This window comes from Culicoides brevitarsis, chromosome 1 (genome assembly GCF_036172545.1).
Source record: "Culicoides brevitarsis isolate CSIRO-B50_1 chromosome 1, AGI_CSIRO_Cbre_v1, whole genome shotgun sequence".
NCBI lineage: Eukaryota > Metazoa > Arthropoda > Insecta > Diptera > Ceratopogonidae > Culicoides > Culicoides brevitarsis.
In genome coordinates this window covers 6339288-6352831 of record NC_087085.1, presented here as the reverse complement: position 1 = coordinate 6352831, position 13544 = coordinate 6339288, and the positions used below count along the sequence as shown (strand labels likewise).

The 13544-nt window shown below is 28.4% G+C and overlaps 1 protein-coding gene across 1 annotated transcript; it reads left to right on the top strand.

Annotated features, from left to right (window-relative positions):
• Positions 1-87: 87 nt before the first annotated feature.
• LOC134829820 (peroxisomal ATPase PEX1) lies at positions 88-5225 on the top strand. The gene is made up of 4 exons (XM_063843097.1): positions 88-381; positions 460-580; positions 1340-4412; positions 5036-5225. Exons 1-4 carry the CDS (start codon positions 289-291, stop codon positions 5106-5108), a joined length of 3360 nt encoding a protein of 1119 aa, XP_063699167.1. The 5' UTR covers positions 88-288; the 3' UTR covers positions 5109-5225.
• Positions 5226-13544: the final 8319 nt, after the last annotated feature.

The window sequence follows — 13544 nt, the reverse complement described above, 5'->3', positions numbered from 1 at the left end:
CAATTAATTGACAGTCACTATTGAAAGATGCCCAAAGCAAATTTTATCTCACTGACATAAAAAAGTTCACTTTCGTAAATTGCTCATTAAAATAGTTTTTATTTTTTTTTTATTTTTTACGCGAAAACATTGACGAACGAATAGTTGAAGCAAATATTCGAAGAAACTTTAACCTAAAAGAGAAAAAGGAATTGGAAGGTTTTTGTGACAATTACATGAAATCTTGAAAAAAAAGATTACTTCCTTATAAAGAGTCCAAACTTCAATTCTGTTACAAAAGTTTGGAAAATGTTCAAGCGTGGATTAACGGTTGCTCATTCGCCGATCAAGAACAACTTTGTGCTCCTGCCAGAGGTCTACTTGAGGCTCATCAATACAACGGTAATTTTTTTTCGCCGATTCATCGTCAAAAATATTTCCAATGATTCATTCATTCATTCATAATTTTTCTATTTTTAGCCAAATGCAGCGCTCTTGCTCAATTTCAAGGCCAAAAATACGGTTGTTTCATGGCTTCCATATGGCGGCGCAGTTGAGCCACACGAGATCGGAATGAACGTGTTGACTGCCGAGGTTTTAGGTATTTACGTCACTTTACGTTTTAGAGACATCGGAAGCAAACTTATTTTTAGAACATAAACATATCGTGAAAATATTTGATTTTTTTTACAATTTTTTTTTTATTTAAATTTTTATATTGAATTTGCTCTACAAAATTTGTGCCTGAGAGAAAATTTTGAAAACTATACGTCTCAGAGCATATGTTTCATGGAGAAAAATGTTAGTTATGACGTGCTCGAAGTTTTTCGCGAAAAAAAATTTGAAGAAATTTGAAAAAAAAAAAAATCACTCATATCCTCTTATTAAATATTACAATTTTTATATTAATTTTGCCCTACAAAATTTGAAAAACTATAAAATTTATACTATAAAGTATGAAATAAAAATAAAAAAAATATTTAAAAAAATATATTAAAAAAAATAGATAAAATAACATTTTTAAAGATTTCAACTTCTAAAATAATTTTTATATTTTTCAAAAAAAAAAAAAAAAAAAAAAATATTTAAAAAAAATATATAAAAAAACAACTTTAAATTAAAAGTTTTTTTTTTAAAAAAGATTTTTTAAAATTTTTAAAAATTTTTTTTAAATAAAACTTTTTTTTTTTTAAATTTTTTTAAAAAATATTTTTTTTAAATTTTTTTAGTAATATTTTTTTTTAAATTTTTATAAATTTTTTTTTTTTTTAATAATTTTTTTAAATGTTTTTTTTTTTAAATATTTTTTTAAAAATATTTTTCACTTTTTTTAATTATTATTTTTTTATTTTTCACACAGGTTTAAAGGCAGGAGATACAGTAACATGCTCCGTCGTTACAGATGTACGCAGTTTAAGCACATTGAATGTCTCACCTGTATCGAAACAAGATCTCGAAGTACTTTTAATGTCGCCAACGCGTATTCAAAATGAAGTTTTAGAACAGATTCGTATCGTAAATCGCGGGCAAATCTTCATGACATGGATAAGTCGTTCAGTTTATGTCAAGCTTCAAGTTGACAACATGTCCCCATCGATGTCATACGGGCGTTTGGAGCAAAATTCTGAACTTCATATCAACACGAGTGTTTCAGGAACCGTTCCTGCTGTCGATTCATCCTCATCTTATTCCAACGGAAACGGAAGCATAACAAATCGTCGCCCAACCTCAATTCCCGACAAACCAACAAATACAACAAATTACGGCAGACGAGCTCTCGAACGAAAAAACAGCAATAAAGAATCCATTTTTGATCGCGTCGAACGTCATTTGGATCCGGGCAAAGAAGAACGCGAAATGGATGCACGTGTCGCCAACGTAATTGGTAATAAGAAAAAACTCGCTCTGCCAAAGCGAAATAGTTTCATTCAATCGGATTATGATAGCACACCGCCAGATTCGCCCTCGTACATTAACGGAAATGCAATTGCAAGTGAATATACCGACAAAATTGACGGCATCATTAATGGTCTTCGCAAATCCGTGACAATGGCGGATATGAAATTCCGAGAATTCGAGAACGATTTTCGAAACAGCGCCTCCAGCAGTAGTCGAGAAGCAAGTATTGCTCCGGAGTCATGGGCTGATGTCTCCCAATCGATGAAAAAAGAACAAACACACGACACAGAATTTCGTGTGATTCAAGGAACGTGGGAGTCTGATGCCCCCATATCGAACGTTTATGCCACAAGAGCAAATTTACCGCATAATTTCGACACAACTCAAGTTTATTTGTTGAAAACATCAGGCGACAAGGAATATTGTGTGAACGTAAAAGTAATTAATGACAAAGATTTCCCGTGTAATCGTTACCCTACCCTCGAAATGAACGAAAATTTGATGTCGTTATTAGAATTGAAGCCCTTCGAACGTGTAATTTTAAAACCGAAACTCATGATACTCAACTGTTTAGACAAATTGGAGCTAATTCCATCTACACAGCTCGATGTGAATTCACGAGAACCAAAAAGACGATTAGAAACAGCTTTCAAAAACTACATATTGGACAACACAAAATTATATCCTTTGCTATTAAATCAGGATCAAGTCGTCAAATGCCAAAATGAAGTTGTTTCAGTGAAATTGTGGCCTTTGAGCTTAAAATGTGCCGTTATTGACTCCAAATTATTAAAAGAAAACAAAATTGATGTTTTAACAGATCATAAAAATGTGTCAAATATCTTAAATCCAAAACCAGCCAAAAAAGAAGACGAAGAAGAAACTACATCGAAGAAGAAAAAAAATAATCATCACGTTAAAATCGAAAAATTCGAAGAAATAGTCGAAAATTGTGTAAATCGCTTCAAAGACAGTTTATCTCTCGTATCAAATTCGATCCCGATAGCTGATAATTTATTACTTGTGGGTCTCTCAAATTCAGGAAAAACCACTCTTGTTAATGAAATATGCAAAAAACTGCAGGAAAAACCTTTTTACGTGTATGTTCATAACTTTGCATGTGTCAAATATAAGGGAAGAAAGCCAGATTCGATCCAAAAAGATCTACGAATCGCTTTAAATCAATGTCTTTTGCACTATCCGGCAATTTTAGTCATGGATACCTTGGATTATCTCACGCAAGCTGAAGATGAACAACAAGCCCATGATGCGGATTATCATAATAAAGTCTCAGATTTGATTCGGGATGTCATTCAAGAGTATACAAGTCACGGACATATATCCGTAATTGCAACTGTTAACAACGTCGATTTGCTAAACAAACGAATTTTCCCTAAAAAAGGCTTTCATTTGTTTCATAAAATCATTACGATGCCCTCTCTTGATAAAATCGATCGAGAACTTTTCATTAAGGAATCCTGTATGAACGCCAAAATACCTGATCGGAAATTAATTAATTGGGATAAATACGCAAACATGACGGATGGATACAAAATCGGCGATTTGGCGTTCTTTATCGAACGAAGTATTTACTATGCATTTAAGAAAAATCCGCGAGAACCAACGTTAATGGATGAAAATTTGAAAGATGCTCTAAAAGTCACGAACGAAATATTTTTACAAGGTATCGAGAGTCATAGTCAATCTGAACTTGAAGAAGCTGATATTCCGGGCGATCAAATCCCGGGACTTGAAAAAGCTATTGAAGTATTTGAAGAAGTAATTAAATGGCCTATTGAGTTGCCAGGTATTTTCGAAGGAGCTCCGATTAAATTGCCCAAAGGAATTTTGTTGTACGGACCTCCGGGTGTGGGAAAAACCTTTTTTGTCAAACAAATTGCCAAAACGTGGTCTTTGCGAATGATTTCCGTCAAAGGTCCCGAATTACTTGCCAAATTTATCGGACAAAGTGAGGAAAATGTGAGAAATTTATTTGCTAAAGCTCGTGCTGCTCGTCCTTGCGTGCTGTTTTTCGATGAATTTGATAGTTTGGCGCCGCGAAGAGGGCATGATTCAACGGGCGTGACCGATCGTGTTGTCAATCAGTTTTTGACGCAACTTGATGGGGTCGAAGAGCTTAAGGGAGTCATTGTTGTTGCTGCAACTTCGAGACCGGAGCTTCTGGATCCCGCAATTATTCGACCGGGACGTATTGATCGACATATCGAGATAACGCTGCCAAATAAGCAGTCTAGGATGAAGATCTTGAAGGCATTGAGTGCGACATTGCATCTCGGAAAAGATGTCGAATGGAAAGATTTTGCGGAGAAAATGGAAAGATTTACGGGTGCGGATATTATGAGTTTCTTGACGACGGCGAATATGGATGCTGTGCAAGAGTATTTGGAAAAACATGGAGGCAATACGGCACAGACTCAAGAATATGTGGTTATTACGAAGAAACATCTGCAGAAGGCACTGACAAAGACGAATCCTTCTATTAAACCGGCGGATTTGGAGCGATATAAACATGTGTAAGTGTATTTTTTTTTTTTTGAAAAATTTACTTTAGGCCGTCCCAAATTTTTTTTCGAACTTTTTGTCCCAAAAGATTTTTTTCCAAATGGGGAAAAAATAAAAAAAAAATAATTTTTCATACAAACAATTTTCATAAAAAAAATTTAGGTCTATGTTCATAATTTTTCAAGGAATTTTTCTTTAATTATTTTTTTTTAAATTTTTTATTTTTTTTTTTAACTTTTTTATTGAAAATAATATTTTTTCAAAAATTGTCTTTTTATAAAAAAAATTTTTTTTTTCATTTTTTTTAAATTTTTTTTTTTAATTTTTTTTAACTTTTGTATTAAAAATGAATTTTTACAAAAAATTTCTTTAAAAAAAAATTTTTAATAATTTTTTTTAAATTTTTTGTAAACTTTTGTATTGAAGGTTGTCTTTAAATTTTTTTTTTAATTTTGAAAATATAAGTTTAATGATTTAAAAATAAATTAGAAAATAAAATTCTTGTAAAAATATCATTTTCAATACAAAAGTTAAGAAAAAATAATCTTTTAAAAAATACATTTTAAAATAAAATTAAAATACATTAAAATACATTTTGAATACTCTTATAAATAACATTTGACTTTTTTTTCAGATATGCCCAATTCATAAACAAAAGTGAACCTACTCCGCTAAACTTTGTTGGTCAAAAGGCTACATTAGCTTAATTTTCGAGAAAAATAGAGCAAAAAAAAAAAGAACGGGTTGTTTTTTTGAATTTTTAGATAAATAATGACAAAAAATCTTTAAAAAATGTTATTTATTTTTATAAAAACTGTTGAATAAAAAAATTTATACGAAACTAATTTTAATTTCTCCTCCTTTAGTTGAAAACTTTACAAGGAACGAGTTTTCGAGCTAAGTACATATCAAGCAAGTTTACGTTCATCCATCTTGCAAGCAAAATTTAATCATGGGACGAAATTGAAAATTTCCGGGTGCTATAACAAGATGGGTTAAGTGTTTTTGTCGTCGTTGTAACTCTGTGTGTCCTGTGTGTTTGTGTCACAAAATAATGTAATCTAAATAAAGAGAATAATTATGCCATAGCATAATAGAAATAATGGGAATCAAGACATGGCAAGAGACTTGACTCTGTCGAATTAATTGAATTGCGGCGAACCGTAATTAATTTAATTTTTATTCCTCATAATGGTGAACAATTTTTTTTTGCATCCATAGTCCGTCAGGAAATTATTTTGAAATCATGTCATCCGTGTTTTTAATACATCCATGACTCAATTATAGCCAGGGTTGAAAAAACTTTCAGTCAAAAAAAAATTTAAAGCTTTTTCTTTATTTTTTAATTTTAAATAAATTTTTCAATTAAATTTTTTTTGTTTAAATTTTTATTTATTTTTAAATTGAATTGACATTTTTAAAGTTAAGTTGACTTTTGACTTAAAAATTAAAAGTAAAAGCCTATAAAGCTAATTTACTTTTACTTAAATAAAAGTTTAAGTTAGTTTAGTCAAAATTAAAAGCCTAATTTTTCAAAAAATTTAATTTTTTTTTTCAATTTCGAACCATTTTTTATGAAAAATTAAAATTTTTTGAAAATTAAGCTTTTTATTTTGAATTATTTGACTTAATTTTTTACTTAAGCAAAAGTTAATTAGCTTTAAAGGCTTTTACTTTTAAGTCAAAAGTCAACTTAATTTAAAAAATTTTTTATTTAAAAATAATTAAAAATTTAAACAAAAAAAAAAAATTAATTGAAAAATTTATTTAAAATTAAAAAAAATAAGCAAAAGCTTTAGGAATTTTTTTTTAACTGAAATTTTTTTCAACCCTGGTTTAAAATTTGCAGTTGCTTTTATCTAGCGGCATTTTTATTTTTTCAAAAAACAGAAAAGCCAATCACAATGCAGAACAACAATTTTTTGCAACATTGAATTGCGTTCGTGTGACAATCAGTGTTTAGAAAACGAGTCGGAGGATAAATATGTGATTGAAACAACAAATGCTGCAGGCGCATTTTTTTCAATTATTTTACAATTTTCAATAACTCTGAGATGAGAGGAAGGAGCGTATCGTTATTTTTGACGCCATATTTTGTTAAATTCAATTTCTTTTCCTCCTCTTCGGTAAAGAAAAAATCCGTTCGAATTACTTTTATTAAATTTATTTTTCACACATCCTTAAGATCCTCTGAGCTAACTGAGCATGAGATTAAAATCTCAATATTAATGTGAGAAAAGTTTGCATTTTATCATAAACTGTTAGAAAATTCTCATATTTAAAATCAAATGAAGCAAAATTTTTTCTAATTTGAATTTTTGCATCAACATGCAATTGAATTTAATAATCAGAAGCGAAAAAATTTACTTTAGCAGCAACCATAAATAATTATATGTCAAATAATATTTCTTGAATGTCACGCAAGTCGAAGAGGAAAAAGGATGTTAGAAAAAACAAACTTTTTTTTACGGTCGTTCAGTTGCTCACTTACTTGAAAAACGACTTGTTTGTACACATTTTCTTTCATTTTATTTGAGAGCATCGTGGAAAAAGTTTTTCCATTATCATCTTCATTTTATTTTATTCTGCGGAAAATGCTTGAGAAAGAGTTCATATATTTTATTTTGTTTAACAAACGGAAATAATTCGCAATTATTTTGCACAGACTTTGCTCGTTTAAACTTTTTGAAGGAAAATGTAAAGTATATACGATTCAATGGTGCTTGATTACCTTCTGTGTAGCGCGAAATGCGCGTTTTACTTCATTCATTGTGGTTTTAGCCATAAATATAATTACAAATGAACAACGTATAACGGTGAAAATTCGCGTCTTTAACGACAGCATTTTTGATCGAGAGATAATGAAAAATTTTGTAAATGTAGCGGAAAGAAAGTTTGTCGATTTTTCTCATGTGTTCCTGTAAGTATAAGATGTTTTGATTAAGATTTCGTGGATTTTCAACAAACACTTTAAAAAATTAAAAAAAAAATGTAAAAAAATAAAATTAAAAAGTACCTTGAATTAGCAAAGCAAATTCGAATTGTAGTATATGTTTGTTACATAACCCGTTTGTGTACCGAGTCATTGTTTAGTTTAAGAGAAATTATTGCCAATTCTTCATATGCTGGACAAACATATAAACACAATGTACTAAAAATTACAAAAAAGACTTTTTCTAAATTTTGCGTTTCCGATGTACAGGCGACATTTAAAGATGTTAGCGAAAAAAATTGATTAAAAAAAATTTAAGTCAAAATCCTCTTATTATGAGGGCTCACATACCGATTTTTCAAAATTAAGCTAGATCACGGTTCTCCGTCTCAAAATGAAGGTTTTGATGTTAGAAACAACTTTTGTTTTGGACTTTTTCTAAATTTTGCGTTTTCGATGTACAGGAGCCATTTAAAGATGTTAGCGAAAAAAATTGATTAAAAAAATTTAAGTCAAAATCCTCTTATTATGAGGGCTCACATACCGATTTTTCAAAATTTTTTCAACTTTTGTAGATCACGGTTCTCCGTCTCAAAATGAAGGTTTTGATGTTAGAAACAACTTTTGTTTTGGACTTTTTCTAAATTTTGCGTTTTCGATGTACAGGAGCCATTTAAAGATGTTAGCGAAAAAAATTGATTAAAAAAATTTAAGTCAAAATCCTTTTATTATGAGGGCTCACATACCGATTTTTCAAAATTAAGCTAGATCACGGTTCTCCGTCTCAAAATGAAGGTTTTGATGTTAGAAACAACTTTTGTTTTGGACTTTTTCTAAATTTTGCGTTTTCGATGTACAGGAGCCATTTAAAGATGTTAGCGAAAAAAATTGATTAAAAAAATTTAAGTCAAAATCCTCTTATTATGCGGGCTCACATACCGATTTTTCAAAATTTTTTCAACTTTTGTAGATCACGGTTCTCCGTCTCAAAATGAAGGTTTTGATGTTAGAAACAACTTTTGTTTTGGACTTTTTCTAAATTTTGCGTTTTCGATGTACAGGAGCCATTTAAAGATGTTAGCGAAAAAAATTGATTAAAAAAATTTAAGTCAAAATCCTTTTATTATGAGGGCTCACATACCGATTTTTCAAAATTAAGCTAGATTTTGCACGGTTCTCCGTCTCAAAATGAAGGTTTTGATGTTAGAAACAACTTTTGTTTTGGACTTTTTCTTAATTGTGCGTTTTCGATGTACAGGAGCCATTTAAAGATGTTAGCGAAAAAAATTGATTAAAAAAATTTAAGTCAAAATCCTCTTATTATGAGGGCTCAAAATTGATTAAAAAAATTTAGAAACAACTTTTGTTTTGGACAAAATCAGGAGCTTTTAAAAAAATTGATTAAAAAAATTTAAGTCACAACCGATCCTTTATTATGGGGCTCACATACCGATTTTTCAAAATCCGATTTTTCAAATTTTTTCAACTTTTGTAGATCACGGTTCTCCGTCTCAAAATGAAGGTTTTGATGTTAGAAACAACTTTTGTTTTGGACTTTTTCTAAATTTTGCGTTTTCGATGTACAGGAGCCATTTAAAGATGTTAGCGAAAAAAATTGATTAAAAAAATTTAAGTCAAAATCCTTTTATTATGAGGGCTCACATACCGATTTTTCAAAATTAAGCTAGATCACGGTTCTCCGTCTCAAAATGAAGGTTTTGATGTTAGAAACAACTTTTGTTTTGGACTTTTTCTAAATTTTGCGTTTTCGATGTACAGGAGCCATTTAAAGATGTTAGCGAAAAAAATTGATTAAAAAAATTTAAGTCAAAATCCTCTTATTATGCGGGCTCACATACCGATTTTTCAAAATTTTTTCAACTTTTGTAGATCACGGTTCTCCGTCTCAAAATGAAGGTTTTGATGTTAGAAACAACTTTTGTTTTGGACTTTTTCTAAATTTTGCGTTTTCGATGTACAGGAGCCATTTAAAGATGTTAGCGAAAAAAATTGATTAAAAAAATTTAAGTCAAAATCCTTTTATTATTAGGGCTCACATACCGATTTTTCAAAATTAAGCTAGATCACGGTTCTCCGTCTCAAAATGAAGGTTTTGATGTTAGAAACAACTTTTGTTTTGGACTTTTTCTAAATTTTGCGTTTTCGATGTACAGGAGCCATTTAAAGATGTTAGCGAAAAAAATTGATTAAAAAAAATTTAAGTCAAAATCCTTTTATTATGAGGGCTCACATACCGATTTTTCAAAATTAAGCTAGATCACGGTTCTCCGTCTCAAAATGAAGGTTTTGATGTTAGAAACAACTTTTGTTTTGGACTTTTTCTAAATTTTGCGTTTTCGATGTACAGGAGCCATTTAAAGATGTTAGCGAAAAAAATTGATTAAAAAAATTTAAGTCAAAATCCTTTTATTATACATACCGAAAAAAATGAAGGTTTTGATGTTAGAAATGCGGTGATTAAAAAAATTTAAGTCAAAATCCTTTTATTATGAGGGCTCACATACCGATTTTTCAAAATTAAGCTAGATCACGGTTCTCCGTCTCAAAATGAAGGTTTTGATGTTAGAAACAACTTTTGTTTTGGACTTTTTCTAAATTTTGCGTTTTCGATGTACAGGAGCCATTTAAAGATGTTAGCGAAAAAAATTGATTAAAAAAAATTTAAGTCATGAGGGCTCACATACCGATTTTTCAAAATTAAGCTAGATCACGGTTCTCCGTCTCAAAATGAAGGTTTTGATGTTAGAAACAACTTTTGTTTTGGACTTTTTCTAAATTTTGCGTTTTCGATGTACAAGAGCCATTTAAAGAAGCGAAAAAAATTGATTAAAAAAAATTTAAGTCAAAATCCTCTTATTATGAGGGCTCACATACCGATTTTTAAGCTAGATCACGGTTTTCTCAAAATTTTTGATTTTAGAAATAACTTTTGTTTTGGACGTTTTCTAAATTTTTTTTTCCGATGTACAGGCGATTTTGAAATTTTGATTTGAAAAAAAAAATTTTTTTTTTTAATTTTTGAAGTTGAAAACTTCATTAAATATATTTTTTTAATATTTTTTTTTATTTTTTATTTTATTTTATATTTTTTTTTTAATTTTATTTTATTTATTTAAATAATTTATTTTTTTAATATTTTTTTTTAATATTTTTTTTTATATTTTTGATTTTAATTTTTTTTAAATATTTTTTTACATTTTTTTTTTATATTTTTTTTTTACATTAATTTAATTTTTTTATTATTTTTTATATATTTTTTTAATTTAAAAAAATTTTTTATTTTATTTTTTTATATTCTTTTTAGTTTCTTCAAGAAAAAATATTTTGCAAGTGCTTAAAAGTTTCCATTATATTTTCTGAATGTTTTTGCACAATAAAAAAATAATAAAATTACAAAGTAACAACACAAGAGAAAAGTAATCCTCGAGAATGGCAATTTTTATTTATCTACAATTCTTTTGCTATTTCAACTTTTCTTCTCTACACATTATTATTATATTCTTCAATTTTTTTTCATAGATGCTCAACAATAAAAGCGATGACAAAAGAAGGCTTTATGAGGAGATTTGACTACATTGCCAGTCTACTTTGCTATATTTTTCACATTCCTTGGGTGAATGGAAAACGTGCGGCATTATTATAATTCTGATTCATTTCTTTCATTGGTAGATTTTTCATTGGTAGAATTGATGCAACTTGTTTTTTTTTCTACAGCGTAAATTAACGCGATTTTATTTTGCTTCGCTTCCATTAAAGAACAAGAAAAATTTTTCATGCTTTTGAGATAAAATAAAAATGGCCATAAATGCTACTGTATGTTTCAAGAAAAATAGAATAAATATGAAAAAATAATGAGTTTTAACGAGCAACGCTTTCAAAATGTTTACTTTTACAACCGAATATAATGATACACGAGAAATAAAGTGATACGATATTATGTTTGTTACTTCCGATATTTTATGCAAAAATAATATCTCAAATTTTTTTTAGCGGAATGAAAAGAAAGAAGTCAAAGAGGAAAAAAACTTCCTTAATTACCTTTTTTCTTCACCTTCAATTCACGGTTTTTGATAAGAAGTATCCTTAATAAGTTTTGAAAAATATGACAATTGATGACAAATGAAGCTTTGTTCAAAAGAATTTAATTTTTCTTTTCTTCCTATTCATTCGCTTATGCTTACATTTTTTTATTTATTTATAATTCAAAGTGTTTAAGTGAAGAAAAAAAAAACGATTTCAAAATGTCTATCCGAGAATTTTTTAAAAATGGTTTCTACTTATACAGTGAAAATTCTATCATAGGGCATCCACAATTCAAGAAAATGAAAAAATAAGATAATTTGAAAATTTGTTAAAAAATTATTGTTTTACAAATGTTTTTGATCATTTAGCTAAATTATTCAATATTTCAATAAGAAATTTTCAAAAAGAAGAAAATTTATTTAAAAAATATAAAATAACAAAATAAAAAAATAAAAAAAAATAAAATAAAATAAAAATTAAAAAAAAAATTAAAATAAAAAAAAATAAATTTAAATTATTTTTTTTATTTTTTAACAAACTTTTAAATTTATTTAACAAATTTTTTGAAAATGAATTATTTTAATTTATTTTTATTAATTTATTTTTTGATTTTATGAGAAATAATTTAAAATTTGTCTAAATATTTGCTGAAAAAAAATTTTCAATAAGAATTATCTACATTACGGTAATATACCTACAAAACAGACAAAAAAAAAATGAAAAATCGAATCAACATTAAATTTTTTATCATTCTTAAATTCACCAAAATGCATTCAATAGCAATTCATTTTTCTTTGAAAAACAGATGAAGTTGTCATCTATTCAATAAAATAAAAGTCGTCAAATAAACTCATCAGTACCTTTTCTTTTAATTTTTTTTTCTTTTATAAAAAGTTTAAATTTAATTTTCGACCTTTTCATTTTTTTCTGAAAAGAAAAACTTTGGTCATTAATGAACAGGTGATTCACTCGTCTTACAGCAAAACTTTTTCCTTATAAATCGAAAGAGAGAGAGGCGTAAATTAAACTATTACAATGACATTTATCTAACAATTGCACAAGAAAAAAGGTCACGTTTGTTACAATAAAATCTAACAAAGAGCATATGAAAATCCTCCTGCAACAATATAGAGCGTTGTGGCTTTCTAAATGGTTTTATAAAAGACTCTTGCAGCGTAAAATACAAATATCTGCGGTGCAATTCATTGTAGAGCTACATGGGTATATTTGAAACAATGTGCTTATCATCAAAAGAACATGCAGCAATATAATAGAATTATAGAACAACAAAAAAGTATTAAATGTTTTTCTGTTGTCTCTTATTCTTCTCTTTTATTGTTATAACCGACTGCCTGTGTGCCGATGATTTTTTGGACGCTGCGTGTGTGTTTATATGATGATTTCCATTCTTCTTTTTTTTATTAGGTTATTATTATATTAGTACCAAAATTATGTGAATTATATGGAAATTCTGGGTGAATTCCATTTTCTTTTCACAGCATTTTGCTTCTCTTCTATTGTGCGGTCTACGAGACAAAATCCCGAGCAGTATACTAAATATTATGGAGAAAAGCGTCTTTTATGTTCGTATTAGCTGAGATATAATAATATTTATGTTGGAATTAAGTGAAAATGATAATAGAGTGATGGTGATGCGGAAAAAAAATTGTTCGTTGCTTCAAGTCTATTTTATTTTATAAAGAAGACAAAGAATGAACAATGGCATCCAAGTCGCTTCCAATGAAAAAGCGAACAAGAACCAAATCAAAATAGCCTTTTTTTATTCAATTAGATAAGAATCATTTTATTTCCGGTCAAAGAGGCCATTTACATTCACATTCAGAGAAGAAAGCAAAGAAAATGTGACACAATTCCTTTTCCTTTCGACTTTCTTCTTTTTTCTTTCTTATTTTTTTGGATAAAAAAAGAAGACATCCGGTTCGTAAATTCTTTAAAAAATGTCGGTTTTTGACATACTCTCGCATTGGAGAAAACTGGCGATAAATCATAAAATTTTATTTTCCTTTTCTTTATGACAATGAATTTAAGCTTAACTGTGCATGTATATTTTTTTTATAATAATGAAACGAGAAAGGAGAAACATCTTATCTGAATGTTATTTTTCCTGCTTTCATGCCCTCCTTGTCTTTAATATTTACATCCCTTA